We start from the raw sequence: 18,075 nt of genomic DNA, 5'->3' as shown, positions 1-18,075 counted from the left end.
AAACACATCAATATGTACATGTTATGGGGGAGGGCCGCCACCTTACTCATTGGTTTGCAGATGCACTTTGCCTGCACATTGCAACAAATTTGACTCCTTTGGGAACTTGTGGGTGACAGACCTAGATCGCCCATGCACACCCACCGAATGGAATAGGATTCTGGCGAGTCCTACACATGTCCTTCGTAATGCCAGATTAAAAAAAAATATTATTACATAATTCATAGGGCATACCAGAAAAAATGAATCCCTACTTTCACAGGCAAAATGCGGGTTGTCCACGATGCACTCATCGCAATGCGTACATTATACATATGTTATGGTTGTGTCCTAAATTGCGGCAAACATCCTGCGATCTGCGGTGCATTCTCACCGCCACGAACCCTTCACTTTATGCAAATATGATGGCCCGAGGTGTAGCTCCAGCGAGTGGCTCGCCCACTGTGCAAGTAAAAGTAATATAGCAATTTGATTGGGCCTGTTAAATCTATAACAAAACAGATCATTGCAAAAACTATTTTGTTCTTGCTAGCTCAGGAGCTATTGTTCTCGTTCTGGAATTGTTTTTGGAACGTTTCTTCTTTTGATGAAATCGAACAGAATGCCTACTAGTCCCTGATTTATTTTTTCTTTATTGCTAATTTGGTTTATGAATGAGCCCTTGCCAGTGGCATTATCTATCTAAACATGATTTAATGGTGATTAATAATTGTCAGCCTCTGTTACAACGTACACATCTAAGAGAAAGACGCATTTTCAGAAAAAACACCTAACCCACTTCTATTTAGTAGCTGAAATTATTGTAAATATTAAAGTCCGTCATACCATACTGCGTATGCACCACAACACAGTTAAGTACGTCCTCCATAAACATTGTGCGATGAACATTCCTGTTAAGTTGGTTCTTGAGCCTACGGGCTAATATTTTTCATCAGACCAAGCATTACACTGGCTTTTGCTTTGTTCCAGTGAGCATTAAGCACTGACAGTTACTTTAACATGGCAGAAGTGTCCCATGTCGACCAGCCAGTTCTGACCACTACGTGAAATGTGTTATAGTTTGGGATTATTTCTCAGTGTGATTAACAGGTGTTTATTGTTCCTCAGTGGTACTCCTTTTATCTTCCTCAGGAGGATGAAATCTTGCCGGTTGCAGTCCTATACCAAAATAAGTCTGGCCTGCAGGAATCAGAGGCAACCCAGTAAAGGGAGGGCAGCTCAGCTCTTATTTTAGCTGACTGTGCACAAGTAACGGTTATAAAAGTATGACATCTATTTCTTAAGTAGATTAACAGCTCCATTTGCTCTAACTTTTGCCAATGCGAGACCTATTGGATTGCAAATGCTTGTTTGATGATGATGATAGTATACTAAAATTAATTACCACTGTTTGGGTGTCTATGCTTTTCGACCTCCTGTGATTCCGAGGTCTCTTCCGGAGAGGGGTTGGTGGTGTTTTAATCCTTTAGGTGAGTACCTCCCCTTCAGTGAACCTTCAAACTCCTCCCCCACACACACACAAGGCACTCCACAACACCGGACCAACGTACCTCAACAGCCGACTCAGCCTCTACACCCCCACCACCAGCTCCGCTCTGCAGATCGCGCCCTCGTCCCCCGCATCCGAAGAGTGACCGCCGCCGGCAGATCATTCTCCCACCTCGCCGCCAAGACATGGAACACCCTCCCCATCCGCCTGCGGCCAACCGAAGACCACCTGACCGTCAGAAGACTTCTCAAGACCTGGCTCTTCGAACAGTAGCAGCTCCCCCCCCCCCCCCCCCCCCTGCCCCCAGCGCCTTGAGACCCTCGAGGGTATGTAGTGCGCTTTACAAATGCCATGATTGAGTGATTGATAGAACAACCTATGTGCTAATCTGTAGCTGTGTAAACAGATAAGCTGAATTATCTTTTTCGTGCCGATTTTCTTTCCTGATCTGAAATGAATCTTAATACTATTTAATATAAAATAATAAACATGGGAACGAATGCAAATGTTCTGCATACACAAACCTGTAAAACTGATTTGGAAAGATGAATTAATTATTTCTTTCCCGTCGCCAATTCTTACACGACAATCAACGCCCTTTGAAGACAAAACCTAGGAGGCTGCAAGTATCAAAATACATTTTGTTTGTCTCTCCTATTGTATGGGAATTAGACGCCATTTTAGATGTTTCCTGAAATAGTTACACAACAAGCAAGAAACATCTGCTTGGAACAGCTTAAGTGTGTATTTTTATGCAGAACATGTAATGATAATGCTGGCCTTGATCCCCAGCCTGCCACTGCTCAACACGTTTTTGGCTGTCATTTTAATGAGGAATCTGTCTACACACCACGATTATAACTATAAAAATCATTCAGTTCGTTATATAAATTCATTACAGGGTTCGTACATCATTTATCTGCACTACTACAAATCTGGCCAGAAAGCTTGTCGGATTAGTAATGGAAATATTTGCTTTGCATGGGCCCATGCCAGGAACAATATTTCCACCTGAGACTCCCTCAAAGTATGAATTATTGATCTATCCGGCTTGCTCCCTCTCACTGTGTAACACATAAATTCCAAGCAAGCAACTACCACACATACTCATGACACATACACCTTTCTTGGCACCATATGCTGGCAGCAGAGCCCTACTTCTCTCAAATCATAAAGACCGTTCAGAAGAGGTAATTGCAACGATGTATTTGCGAGGAAGCAAAATTCCAATGGGAATAAGAGCATACAAATATTTGGCAAATCTGTCCACTGCTTGGCAGATGTTTAATGCATTGGACCTTTTAGTATTCATGTGTTGGTTAACACACATTTCAGTGCTCTGACTTTTACAAAACGTGTTCACGCACATCCTATAGATGCATGCTGTCAAAAATAGGCAAATCTGTATGCGAGTAACGAACTAACTAATTCTTAAGCTTAGCAAAGAAAGATGCCCATAAGGGGGCACTTATCTTCTAGAATGAGGCCAGAATCCCTCAAGCGACAGACCTCTTACTATCTGGAATTCAGAGCTGTCCCTCAGGTGCCATAAATTACATGCTCTCTGACTTCAGACAGTAGAGCCATCAGACACGTTGTCCATTTCTTACAGAAAACCTATCTTTTAAATTGCAGAGATTGAGATGCTAGAATCTCATAAAGAAGGCCTAATCATCGGGTTACACAGATCTTACATGCTTTGCCTTCAGATAGCAAATCTGTCTTGAAATTGCACATAATCTAAAGATTTAGCTTGCATGTTTTGGCATCCAGCAGCAACGTTAGTCCTCAGTTTGCACAAATCTTACAGGCTCTAACATCTGACAACAAAGCAACTCTTCAGGAAACAGAGATTTTGCACAGTCCAGTCTAAGCCAGCGCAGTACAAAACTTCCAATGCTCAGCAGAATGTGTGTTCTACATTGATGTGCTTTTTAGCCTTATTCCCTCATACTGTTAGACTACGCCAGTGTAGGGCCTAAATCACACTTAGTTGATTCATCTAATGCAACAGTAAGGGTTTCGTAAGGAAATGTTGTAGCTTATAGTTTCATATAGGGCTCCGATTCTACCATCCCGACGTATCTATGCGTAACGGCGCAGTTGGGGAGGGGGAGGCTTTGCTTAACCGCTGAAGATGGTGGACTGAGGCTAGCAGAGCTCTGAGGCAGTGAGCGGCAGAATCGTCAAGTATCCTACACATCTACTTGCAGACTGCAGGGGATGGAAGAGGCGGCACATTGGGACTCCTGTTAGAGCCACCGGCGAGACTCTGTGAACAGCGCCCACAAGGCCCCGGTGGGCCTTAGACAGTTCACTGCACCATAGCTCCCTTGTTGCTGGAGCGATCGCATCGGCCGCCTTGAGGAGGGGGGAGGCTGAGACGTGAGGCCTCCGCACTACAAGCACAGCGAGTGGCCTTCGAAGGGAAAAAAAAAAGTAGTGTCCGGTGCCTGCAGAGGCGAGGGTTCGTTCTGGTGCCACCTGCCAAAACACGGCCCTGTATTTGTGACGACCAGCCTGCCGCGGTGGTTGAGAGAGCCCGGTGACTTGAGACTGGAGGCTGCAAGCATGCATGCTGCCTCTCGCCTGGCCTAAGAGTCCAAGAACCAGCTGGCAGTGAGGGCGGAAGAGTGGCACTCTCCTTTCCCACTGGCAGAGACCTTGGGCCAGGCATCAACGTCACCCCTTACACTGATCAAATCAAGATCGACGTTGCAATCCATCGGGGATTGCCGGGGACTTGACCTGGGTGACCCAAAACTGCATGGAGGAGCCGATTTATTTAAACCATAACTGAGCAGGCGCTAAGGAGGGGGGACGGCCCACAGTCTTGCTACCACAACTCAAGGGTGGAGATTAAGGTAAGCTGGAAGGGGAATTGCTCTCCCCCTATCCCAAGCAGTGCTTGCAAACAGGAGGCCTGGAAAACCTAAGGAACGCATGGGTACTGTGTGGGGGGGGGGGGGGCTATCCAGTGCACCCCAAATTGAGCTTCTCATCACATAATGGAAAGACTTGACAGCAGAAGGTTCCTGCACCCTCGTTTTTTACTGGACAGGCGAACTAGGGCCCGTCTTCTCCTCTGTCCCCTCACCCCATCCACTATTAACTGGCCCAAGGCCTGCCCAGTTACCGGAACATACATTAGGGCAATTTCAAAGGGCAAGTGCACATGAGGGATCGAGGCAATTCCTCAGCAACTTTACATGCCTCCATCCCTCCCCCCCCCTTCCACCACTCCAGTTGACATTGCCTGCAGACCCAGAGACACTCAGTGAGCCGGGCAGAGACTACCTGTGGGGGCTGTAGAGTGACCACAAATGTTCCAGTTGCCGCAACAGAAAAAAGTGACAGTCACAACCTGTACCCTTCCCTAGCAGGGTGATGCTGACTAATTACACTCCTGAGCGCCACATACTATTGAACACCTGAGGCTCCCCACATTCGGGCCGCGGTGCGCTTTTCCCACCATGTGTGACCTTGAGTGATGGAACAACGCGGCACACCTAGTGGGGACATAAACCACCGCCCTGGGTATCCACCTCAACGCTTTCACACTAGGTTGGGCTGTCAGAAACCATTGCGGGGTCCCTCTAGGTTCCCCCTTGCCCTCTTCCAAGCCAAAATGAGCGGGCTGGACCGGTCCACCTGCAGACTGCATGACTTCTGGAGTCTAGAGACACCTGGATGCCATACTAGAAGGGATCGAGATCTCTAGATCTTCAGTGGAAATAAAAATAGTTGAGCTCTTTGCAGAACTCCGGTGCACTCCGTGAAAACTGGCTTCCAGAGTGACGAAAACGGAGTGCTTACTGCAAGACATCAAGCCCCAACTGAACAACCAGGAGAAGAGCACCTGGGACCCAGCTGAAAGGGTGAAGCGACTTGAAGACCGTGCAGCAGATGCAGAGGGGCGGCCATGCAGAGCTGAAATATTCGGGTATTTGGTCTGCCAGGGGCCTCTGAAGACTCTGGCAGGATGATAGCCTTCCTGGAGGACTAGGTGAGATCCTTCACCCTGCACAAGTTCTGTCTCTGTACCCTCTTTTGAGTGAGCACACCAGGTCCAGGCCCATCACATTGCTCGCAACCCTGCCCTCTTGTCGCACGGCTCCATTACAAGGACCGAGATGCTGTCCTAAGAGCGGCATGACAGGCAGCCCTACTGGAAAGTGAAAATATCAAGCTCTCCGTATTACCAGATTTTACAATACTGGTGCAGCGGCGGCACTCCTTCCTTCTTTCTTGGCTTAAAGTGCCAGCTTTGTGACCTAAACAGTTACAAATAATGGGGTAACCCAAAAATCCACAGATCTGGGTATAATGCGGGAATGGAAGAGAATTGGTCCGAGATTTCTTTAAATGCTGAATAAATTCAGAATATAACCAGTGTGTGTTGAATACATCTTCAACACTGGTATGCTAATACCCTGTGGGGACACTATGTTCAAAGAATATATTCAAACAAGAGCACCAGAACAGTTTTCATCAGAGTATAGTCTGTTTATTCTATATATAGAATCCAAATCACAATATTAGCTACTCCAAAAAAGGTTGCAAACGGGGAAAGAAACGGGATAGGCGTGCTCGTGATAGGTAAGTGCAAGTGAGAGTGACTGGTTGAAGGAATATGGGCTGGGGAAGGATGGTACAGGTCTTGTGTGGGAGTAGAGCTTCGACTCAACTTAGCCTTGTTTGAATCGGACAGCACGACATCCGTGAGGCGAATTGCGCTCTTCTAATCAGATTCCCGATTAATTCGGGTTATACTTATTAATTGGAGGCCCCAATCCCGGGCGATACTAGAGGACTTTACAAGACAGTCTAGAGGACTCCCTACTATTGTTTTCCCAGTAGAAGCTACTGCGACTTGGGGATATTACCGGCCCTGGTTGAATTATCGACACACCTGGTTGAGTTATCAACATAGCTTGTTGCCGTCCCGGCACAAGCACTAGGTTGCCCTACCCCGTCCTGAAGAAGACTCGCAGCTTAGGTACAAATCGCCCTCCATGCGTTAGTCGATTAGAAACGTCGACGCTCTACTCCCACACGAGACCTGTACCATCCTTCCCCCATCCCATCTTCCGACGTTGCATTACTGCACACATTGTACACAAAATGTATATTGTATAAATGTTTCGTATTTGACAGGTCTCCTTGTACTGGTCTGCCTTACCAGTTGTCTTTTGAAAATAACTGAATTGTATATTCCTTCAACCAGTCACTCTCACTTGCACTTACCTATCACAAGCATGCCTATCCCGTTTCTTTCCCCGTTTGCAACCTTTTTTGAGTATCTAATATTGTGATTTGGATTCTATATATAGAATAAACAGACTATACTCTAACTGTTTTGGCGCTCTTGTTTTACATTTAGTGTATGTGATTGAATATATTCTTTGAACATAGTGTCCCCACAGGGTATTCGCATACCAGTGTTGAAGATGTATACAATACACACTAGTTATATTCAGAATTTATTCTTCATTTAAAGAAATCTCGGACCAATTCTTTGTGACCTTAACCTTCAGTACTCTCTATTAGACCAGGCGAAGTTAAAGATCATCCAAGACCACTGTACCTATTTCGTTATGGACCCTCTTTGGCCTAGGACTGGATTGAACAGTACACGGATGGCAGTGCTCCTCCTCCAGCAGATGCTGCAGGTTAGCCACAACACCGACTGAGGCACTGACACTGGTTCCGCTGCACCTCCTGAGAGTTCTGTGGTGCCCTTCCAATAGGTTCTACGAAAGAACGAGATTCAGCTAGAGCCGCAGCCTTGGATTCAGCTAGAGCCGCAGCCTTGGCGTCACACCAATCTATGCACCTACCGGAATCAGCCAAAAGCTTCGGCAGTGAAAATGACTGCTCTTTGGACCCCTTTTGCCATTTTGGACCGCCCTCTGGCCCTTGGTTCATCCCACAACCTGCCAACGACTTACTGTGATGCACCCCCGCCTATATCGATCAGAATCTGCCATTGTAACTAGCACATTGTTGGGGGGGAGGGGGTCTGGGGCCCAGACCCTGTGGGCCCAAGGACATTCTCTTCAACCTATCCACAACTGTGTAAGATGAGGACTGTAATACCCCAAAATGCACATGAATACGAGAGACGTCACTATTTCCCTGTTGCTCCCTCTGAAGTCACTGATCGGGACAAACCGGCCTGCCCTTTTTCTAGCTAATTTTTGGGCGTGCAGCTGTTTGCTGTAGGCCCCAGTCATTGTTCCAATTTGTTCTTATGGATACACCGTTTTCCCTTGCAGCATGAGCATCTCGAGTCCCATGCCGGAGTACATGAGCAGAGCGGGGTGGAACCCAGGCAAACCAGGTAGGGTCACGAAGTCCGGGTCCACCACAACACAACCCGGTAGCATGACACACCTTCTACAGACACCTGTTTTAACCCTGAACTTCAGGGGCATGTAAACTGCGCACTGCCGCTACTCCGTCTACTCCTATCTTAAAAGACAAAATGCCCACACATTCTTCCTCCAAGAAACCCATCTTATTAGTGGGGAGCTCCAGCAGCTACGGAAGCGTTGAAGATGCACAATATATGGCACAGTAGGCTCTGCCTAGGCATGAGTTTTGCTGATTTGGCTGCGCCCTTGCACACCTTTTCAGGCACTCGACGCAGTGGTTGACAGTGAGGGCAGGTATGTCTTTGTGGAACACCACTTGGATGGAGCACACAGTCCTCCCGTACGCTCGTAGGAAGCTATATTACAGGCATTCTATGGTTACTATTCTGATCTATACTGAGCACCCCCTACAGTAGAGGTTGATGCATCATCATTGTTCCTGGCGAACCTCCCCCGTCATCTCAGGCATCGAGTACAAATAACTCAAGGGTCTTATCACCGTGGTAGAGGTGAAAAAGGCAATCCATGACTTAACTAGGAACAAGCCCCCAAGGTATTGACTGGCTCCCATAGAGTACTACGCAGGAGCGGCCCAAGCAGTTAAGAGCAGTGGGGTGGGGGAGGCGACAGACGACAATGAGGTAAAGTTTAAAAAAGAAAAGAAAACCACTTAACTTGTGCTCGCCACATTGCTGATGTGGTGAGCGCAAGGTAAGCGGTTTAAAAAAAAAAAACAATTATAGCTTTTTTCCAAATAAACTCAACATTATCCACTTGTTTTCCACTTACAACATACTTGTAAATACCATTATGATGTTTTATACAGTATAATAACCATTGTCGTCGCTCATACATGCACATAAAAAAACTCCTGGTTTTGTTCCCTTCCTAATTTTGTGCATTGCAACAGAATCAAACCGAAATAAATTACTTCCGATACCTCCGTCATGAGCTGATATCGGAGCTTGATTCTACCTGCGGGGGTTCGCATATGTTTCCTCTAAACTCGTTCCATTTTCCCCATATTTTAGACCATTTGTTTGGGCATCCCCTGTGAGTATATACCGCCCTTACCGCCACCATTGTGCTGTCTGTCGTTTCTCCATTGTTGATATGTAGGGATTAACCCCGAGCCCCATTTCCTGGCTATGTTCCGCTTTGCAATTGTCATCCCCAATGCCACCCAATCCTGCTGCCTTAGGTTCAAATCCACGGGCTCCCAAATGTTGAGGCATCTCTTTGGGTATGGCGGGACATCTCTCCTCCTCCTCCTCCTCCTCAGACTTGTCGATGCTCCACTGACCTGGGACAGGGAAACTTCGCTTTTTCAGGATCCAGTTCTATCACTTGCAGATCGATCTATTTGAGAGGAACCTGAAGCGGGCACTCACAGCCCTCAAATTCCAGACCAAGTTCTGGAAACACCTGCCTCTGGCCATTACGGGAAGAATCACACTCTCAAATAGTAATCCTTCCCCGTTTACTGTACTATTTTCCAACGTTCTGATCTACCCACCAAAGCACTTCTTTCAGGCTCTATGCTGCGGGAGCTTCTCTGGGATGACAAGCGGCATTGCTTATTTGAGTAAAGTAAAACTGCCTATGGGTCTGGGAGGGTTGGGAGCGACCTCCTTTGAATCATATTACCTAGCGGCCCAGCTTCAGGGGGTATCTCATTGACATGCCAGTCTGGTAACTTTTATGAGACCAGCACTGGAGACGAGCCCCTACCTTCACAAGGTTCTGATACCAGCTGTCAAAACTTGCCAAGATTCCCCAGGTTATTCACTGCAGAGGACTTAAATGCTTTGCATGACAAGTCCATCGATACCGTAGAAAACATATTCCAGGACCACCACCAAATGCTCACATTTGACCTTCTGAGCCAGGACCACAACATCCCTTCTGGCCAATTACTTATGTCTCCTCTTGTGGTACACGGTCAGGAGTGTGGAATTTAATAAAATATCCACTTGTCCATGGGGCAGGTTGGTTCATAAATCTACTTGTCCTGTAATAAAATCTTCTTGGCCCTTTTGTGCCATGTAATGCAGTGACAAATTATGGCAACAATCTCCTTATTAAAAAGCTTGGATTTTAGTCTCTCTGATTATGCCAGGACTCATACCATAGTAGGGTTTTAATACTAGCATTTCCCTTATTTTGCCACACTTCTGCAGATCTACATACTGGGGCTGACGGTAGCGGTAGGGTTGGAATTCCCTTTTGAGTCTGTGCAAACCTTATAACTTGCATGTTTTTATGGGTTTTTCACCAACTCTTCTCTAATCTTTTCTGATACTTAGAAAGGCTGGAGCTTTACTCCTGACAATGGCAGATGTGATGCTTGGTCCAGGGTTGGGGAAAAAAGTGATTGAAGGGAAAGTGAGCTTGAAAACAAGTAGAGTTTTGCATGAGCAAATCTACACATGCATGTTTGCTCATGCTAAAATGCAGTTAACAAATATTTTCGAGGAGTACTATTTCTTGTCCTACTTCTGTAAATTCTAGTGAATTCACAAAAGTTGTATAGCTGCACTTAATGCGAGTACATATACCATGGGTGCACTTTTGATACTTTCTTTAATAATTGGGCCCCTAATTAGGTCTGGCGTTAACCATGACCTTTTGTGTTTATTAAAATTCTGTCTCTCTCTATCCTCTGGCTTCACTGTGAGCGACCGCATTGTGCTCTTTCACAAGGATCATACCACCACACAAATTAGTTTTGTTCAGTGCCAGGAATTACTGTGGCAATGTGTGCTTTTTGAGACCAAAAACTATTTTTGCTGGTTAGGGCCCGGCAGCTCGCACACCAACAAGGTTTTACAAAAACCATGCCAAAACAAGTCACTCATTGACAAAACCAAAAGGCTGACCACCAATTTCAGACCTGCTGGCATAGCCAATGCTTCTTTATTTTTGTTTCCTATAATCTTATTGAAGCTAGCAACACTGATTTTCCGTTATGAATATCTTTGGGAAATACTAGCATACTTACACATTCTACTATATGATGCTGCAAAGAAATGGTACCTTAACGTTTACAGTAGTTTATCTAAATGTTTTTATCCTACTTGCATTTGTTTTGTGAATATTTTATTTTGAAAGCCAAGACTCCTCAATCTTACTTTCAAACTTCTGCAAATATTTGCTTCTAATCAGAGAGCATTCTGGAAGCATTCTACATATCCTCATATTGCTAAACTTTGAAAACATGTGTACACATTTTTATACTGTCAGAAGTGTAGTCCCTGCTTAAAACATTTACTTAGAGCGCTCACTCTAATATTAAAGGCTTTGCATTAATGAACCATAAATACAAGTTTGAACAGCATTAACACATGGACACAAATATTACCTTAACTGCAGACAATGCCCTTCCCTCATCCATAATGTGGTACTGTAAACTGGCAGCCAAAGGGTTTGTGCTGTAGAGGGCTGGGCCTACTTGTCCAAAAATACACATGAAAACATGTTGCCCTTGGCCCCAAACAATATGTCCTGGGCTTCGGGGCATAGGAAATCCACATCCCTGCACACTTATTTTGTACGGACCACAGATTTACACTATGACTTTGTTGTATAACATGCCAATTAAATGGCTGTTGTTTTGCAAGCTGTACGAAAAAACTAGCTCATTAAGCTCTGGCTTCAACTTGCCCTTCCACTGACCCTGTACCAAAAATTTACACTAGTCTACAGCTGTGGACAGCAGGGACCAGTACACGTCTGTCAAGTGCATCAATGCCTTGAGGATCCTTTCAGTCAGGCCTGTTTTTTTTTTTTTTAAAAACCATACTACTGAGCATGCTGGGAGTTGTACTTTAAATATTTCCAAATTAAAATTAGAACTTGGTGTTGTCTTTGGGTGTTGGTGTATTTCACTGCAGCCATTTGGCATGTTTTGCACTGAAAGACGAAGTTCTCCCTGACTGGTCTTTTAAAAATCCCTATTATATACATATTTGCAAATTCCTTAAGCCGCATAGAGCCACGAGTTTAACATTCCACCTAAGAAATTGTGCCCTAATGTTTTTGTGGGTTTGAAAGCTAAAGTTTCTTTTCTTTTTTTCTCCACACAGATACATCCTTGTTGACGACTTACCACTTTCCATGATGGAAGTGAAAAAGGAATGCAGTTGTGGTCTTTTAGAATCTGCAGAAAAGGTGCTAAGAGCACCACCGGCAATGTGAAACCACTTTCTTTAAGTCTCTACCAAGGAGAGATCATCTGGTAGGGAACCTAAATTGACATGAGCAGTCAACCTGTGCAATTAATGCTTGTACTCCCTTAAACTTGCTTGTTTCCCATCTTCCTTTAGTCATGGAGCGAGTGGTGATTAAAAACCTGGCTGGCTTTGAGCCTGGATCCCTCGTGGTTTTTGGATTGAATGAAAAATCTGAGCTTGACTCCTTGTATTTTCAAAGTACTCACATGAGGGACACATTCAGCCAATTTCCAAATATTTTGCTTTTTGATAGAACTCACAATGTCCAGGGCAAAGCCCTCTACACTTTTTTTGTCGATGGTCCAGACGTGCAGCCTGATGCGGATCTTATGAAAGTGATTCATTTTGCCGTGCCCAAAAATGAATTATCTGACGGACTAAGTCATATGTATACAACCTTCAAAAGGTTCAATCCTGACTGGCGCAAGATCAAGGCTATTCTAGTAGACCCCCTTTTTACAGGGAATGCCACCCTCATGCAGGCATTCCCATCAGTTGAGGTTGTACCATCTGCCTTTCACATTTGCAAGTGCATGCAACAGAAGATTAACCAAATGGACTTGTATAACCTAGATGAATCGAGGCTGCTTGATTTCTTAAAAGGTACCATGTGCTCTCCAACACCAAGCAATCGCAAAAATATGTATGATGAGCTGAAAAGATTTCTTTCACCAGAGCTGTTTCTTCAACTGAATCCTCACTGGCTGTTGACTGATGGAATATGGGATGTGCATTGTCGGAAGAGTGCGTCAGAGAGTGCACTGTACTTTCAGGGCCTGGAAATTTTATGCAGAGATTTGTACCAGATTTTCACCAGTAATGCCACTTTGGAATCTAGTATCACCTCGTTGGCTAAGCATATGAGGGATTGTCGACTAAATGTGAGCTCCAGTAACCTTGTCAAATCTTTTGATCTAAATGGTCTTCAAAGCGATGAAACCCCTTGCAGCAGCGTGGATGTCGCAGTACAGAAAAAGCCAACAGCCCAAAACAGCTCGGACTCCATTCCTCGAATTGCATATTGGTTTACAAAACAAAATGCTCTTACTAAAGTGGATGGTCAGCTAGTCGAAGGCCAAGATCCTGAGGACCAAGTTCTACACTCATTGCAGAGTTTGTGCACTTTGCCAGCAGCCAAGCTGTGCTTGAAGGAATTAGCAGTAGCCCTGAACAAAGGGCAAATTGTGGGCTCCTCGGGCGACAAGATCCATGTTCAGGTTGTAGATGGTGGTTGCGTTGCCCCAAAGAACAGTCTGCTGCTCTGCACCTGCCTCTTTAGTAGCAATTTCCAGCTACCCTGCCGCCATGTATTGGCTGCGCTTAAACAGGATAACAAGGTCTTGCAGAGAGAAATGGTGAATGAGAAGTGGTACAAAGAACCTTCAGTGCCCTGCGACCCAAACTCTCTTGAAAGTGACTTACTGGACATACTACAGAGCTCTTGGCAAGCCTCGGATGACAAGTCGTTCACAGTGAAGTTTCTTACTAATGAACTCATGCGACTGATGGCTGAGTGCACTAATAAGGAGTTTGAGGGCAGGTACCACTCTTTACGGGAACTTGCCGACTACTGGATTGGTCCCTACGAGCAGGTTAAATTATAATCCAACATTCTGGGACTCTAATGAGCCTAGCTGGCAGTACAGTGCATCGTGCGTCTGTAAAGCCTTTTTCGTAGAGATTATCTGAAAATATTCTTATGCATTTCTGTTTGAGCAAATAAAGAACCTGGGCTGAGCAGCAAGCATTTGAATTGGTTGTACACTCTAGGAAAACTACCAAAGATGCTGGGAATCCAATTTATCTGAGGTTATGTGAATGATTGTTGTACAAAAGCCCTCTGTTATTTGATTTCTGTTAGAGCGTTGCTTACAACAGGCCATATTTAAGAATATTTTGACTACTTGAAGCACATGAAAGCAAGTCATTTGCCGTTCTTAGTGTTCACATAATTTTGACACTACTGGTTAATCTTATTATTCATGCACGTCCCCGAACTGCTGCAACATCTTGAGGATATGCCATTTACCCAAAATTATAGGGCCTTTATTTATGTGTGCCTCTGTTAATTCAATAATGTTTTAGACAAATTAAAGGTTTCTGCTGAATACTGTTGTTTTTTCAGAATTAAGAGTATGTACCTGGTACTGATACAGACTTAAGGTGCATTCTATCCAGCTTAGGCAAGCTGTCTGTTCTAGGGGCACTGTATTGATAGCAAACAATTAGCAGTTGTGTGCCAGGAAAATGTATTTATAGGCGCATCTTAGAGTTGGTAGATGGGATTGTGTAGTTATGTGCCCGAACCATTGAGCATCTTTGCTCTGATATTGAATAGATGTGTGAAGTTGTGGACTGGTTCGTTGTCAATGGATTCTGTGGTCAGAAATGTGACCTAATGCTCTTTTTGCATCCATTGGTAGACTTGGGGGTACCGAAAAGTATCTGTAGAAGGAAGTGCACCAGGTTATTAGAATTCCTAACCAAAAAGGAGCACTGTTGAGCAGTACAAGTGGCATGGATCAGGAGGGAATGAAGTTGTTCTTAAATAATCCGTCATACAAAGTGGGAGCTCCGGCAGTGTTGAGATTGTGGGAGCAGGAAAGGGAATACTGGATTTATATGTGTCCCAGTCAGTGACTGTGTTGTAATCATCTGCTGTAGCCTGCAAGAGCACTGCAGTTATTTGGAGATATTGAGGGATATTGCAGCATAATACTGAACACTGCTTCTTGTGGGGGGAGGGGGGAGGGGGTAGTGAGACTCTGCCATCAGTAATGAATATTTCTCCACTTATTTCTTCCCATGGAGCTTTGCGTCTGTCTTTGTGTACAAGGAACAGAACGCTCTTACATATTCAAACAATGTCTTACTTGTGTTGCATTCTCATGGTGAGCTAAGCTTTGGGTCCTGCTAGAAATGAGAAATAACAGTTTGCTGGATAGCACCCGTGGACTTGCATAAACAAACATTCAAGCAGAGAAGCAGTTCTAAATGGGAGTAAAGGAACAGGAGTATCTGGTGGGTTCTTTTGGGTCCTTGGGACATTTCAGTACACAATCTCAAGAGACGGTTGGGCTCATGTACAACTTCATTCTGAATCGTCTCTTGAGGCTCTAAGCTGGCTTGCTGATACTAAAGAAGGAGGCATTAAGAGGGAAATATTCTGGGTGACTGTTTCCTGGAATGGGCTATTGTCTCGTTTCATATTGGATTTGACAGGTTTCTTTTAGCATCCATTGAACCTTGCAGATGAAACCAACACAGTATGGACTAACAACAGGCAGTCCATCAGCCCTGACATAAAAGTTCAAACCAGCTCCACACTGAAGTTGGCTGTGACTAGAATAGGGCAATGGAGACTTTCATGTTTGGATCATAGAAATCCTGGCATTCCTGAAAGCAGCCTCTTAAGAGTTGAGGTCTCACGGGTTGGAAGGAGACATGTGATGAATTTGATTTTTTCTCTTTGAATTTCCTTATTCACATTTTGTAATTGTTACAGTATGTACAAATATATAAAATGAAACCCTCAGGGTAACTAACGCCCCCAGTCCGAACAAGAGATAACCAAACAGATCTGCAGCATTGCAGTGGTCCATCCCCCATGGAGCTTGTGGTGTACACACTTGATGTACTGAGTTTTTAGGTTTCACCTACACTTGCAAAATCTCTTGTAACGGAAAAAATCTTAGAAGGGACTTAGAGCCCGCACAGTACTTACCTTTACTTACTATTAGTTGGCTCCCATGTCACTCTTGTTTCCTTTCTTCCTGTTGGTTAGCACCTCCTCCTTGTCACGTCTTCATCCTTGCTGTGGAACTTGGACCAAGTACTGCTTCCGGTGGGCAGTTTCCTTCCACTGGCTCTGCACTTGTAACATACTTTTATTATTGTTTTTTTCGCTTTCTACCATCCGCATTCTGTTTGTGGCTTGCCCGTCCAGCCAAGATATAAGGGCCAGGTGCCGTTTCCCTCCAGAAGTCATCTTGGATATGGTATGTGAGTGGGAGCAGGAACTTGACTCTGTGAGCTGCTGCTCACATGCAATCCCAGCATATCTCAAGATCCTTTTTGCGCTCCATTTCCTTGCCACTGGGTCTTTCCAAAGGGTCTCCAGTGACCATGTGGGCATATCCCAGGCGAGCCAGTCGCGGTGCCTGCATCAGTTACTGAGATGCATCACTGCAAGATCCCACAACCACATACAAATGCCACGTACACTGGCCCTGAGACAAAGGGCAGCACAAGATTTCTATCTCATTGCACAATTCCCACGTGTGCTGGGTGCAATTGATTGTACCCATGTGGCCCTTCAGCCACCCCGCCACATTGCACACATCTTCTGCAACAGACACTGATGGCATTCCATCAACGTGCAAGCTGTCTGTGATGCCAGTGGGAGGTTCATTAATGTGCATGTGGTGTTCCCAGGCAGTACCCATGATATGTTTGTAACATTTTTGATGTTCGAATATTTATAATAATGTAAAGAAAGTGACAGAGCATAAAGTTTGAATTTTCTATGTTTGAATTGATGCAACAATATCAAGATAACGATCGAGTTTATTTTGAATTGAAGAAATAATATCAAGAAAGTGTTTGAGTTCAAATTAATGTATTGGCATGTTGGAATACTGCATAAGGCAATGAGGACCTTTGAATAAGAGAAAGAGAAAATAAATTATACAAATTTATGAAAGAAATAAAATAAAAAAACTTTTGGAATTAGACTACACTTTTTGGGCTAAATCTTTTTGATTACAATATTTAATTGTTTAATTACGCAATCTCATCCTGCTCCTTCCTTCACTAGTATCTTATGTCTTGTGTATTTGAGTGGCTTTAACGATGGGCCACTGGAAGTAGAGTGGGAGATTATTAATTCAAGGCGCACAGAATAATAGCACAGAATTGACTCATTGGTGCACACACAGGCGTAACCCTCATCGTTGCAAATTTTAGTACCCATGCCGCTTCACATTCCGCATGTCACCTCTTGCCTGGCGGATGGCTGCGAGAGAATTTGGCAACTTATGGCTACTGGGTAAGTACCAAGCGTTAGAAATTAGGAAAATGTGTTTTTGAAATGTCCGAATGCCCCCCAACATTAACCATTGTACAATAAGAATCATAAAGCTACATACATGGCCCAACAGATACTGCATGTAATACAGTATAGATCCTGTCCTGTGCAATTCAGAGGGAGATGTTAACCAACTGCCCTTTCTCCACTCCTCAGGTGATGCTGGGTATGCACTCACCCCACACCTCCTCACCCCACACCTCCTCACCCCTTACAGGTGTGCAAACACTGTACCACAGCATAGGTACAATAGGGCACACATACAGACTCGAGCCATCATAGAGCGCACTTTTGTTCTGTTGAAGTCGCGATTCAGATGTCTCGACCGTACAGGGGGTGTGCTGCTGTACTCCCCAGAAGTTGTGTGCAACATCATATTAGCCTGTTGTGTCTTGCACAACATTGCCTTAACGCATGGCTTACACATACCGCTGGAACCTCGGCTAGCTCTGAATCTGGGAAGCCGGGCCATTGCACATAACCGAGGTCAGGGCATACAAGTCCGTGAGCAGCTCGTTGCCACATTTTTCACATGAGCAACCTTTAGTGGAATGGACTAAATGTGGGTTGCTATCTGTTGCCAATGATGAAACTTGGATATACACGACTGTGTCAATAAATTCCTTCCTGAGACAACTTTGCAAGCCACACTAACTGCATGTAAATCACAGCTGTTGACAGTAGTCAAAAGGTTGAGTGTGCTTCAGCTCATGTGCCCATGTCGGTGATCAGTGTAGTGTATGTCCCTAAAGAATCTATTGACGCAGATGGAAAATGATACATGTACTGAGAGACCTAGCCGGACCTCATGAGGTTGGGTCACTTAATCAGAAAAGGCCATAACCATAGCATTGTCGGGCCTGTGCCCTCAACAGATGTGACTCCCCCCAC

At 44.7% G+C, this 18,075-nt stretch overlaps 1 protein-coding gene across 1 annotated transcript in view; it reads left to right on the top strand.

Moving 5' to 3' along the window:
* Positions 1-16,831, top strand: part of ZSWIM1 (zinc finger SWIM-type containing 1) — a 43,438-nt gene extending 26,607 nt beyond the window's left edge. The window contains exon 2 of the mRNA XM_085619379.1: positions 11,952-16,831. Coding sequence (XP_085475505.1) covers positions 12,194-13,702 — 1,509 coding nt within the window. The 5' untranslated portion in view covers positions 11,952-12,193 and the 3' untranslated portion in view covers positions 13,703-16,831. The remainder of the gene's footprint in view (positions 1-11,951) is intronic.
* The last annotated feature ends 1,244 nt before the right edge of the window (positions 16,832-18,075 follow it).

This window comes from Triturus cristatus, chromosome 7, assembly GCF_964204655.1.
Source record: "Triturus cristatus chromosome 7, aTriCri1.1, whole genome shotgun sequence".
Classification (NCBI taxonomy): domain Eukaryota; kingdom Metazoa; phylum Chordata; class Amphibia; order Caudata; family Salamandridae; genus Triturus; species Triturus cristatus.
This window is presented reverse-complemented; position numbering and strand designations above follow the sequence as displayed.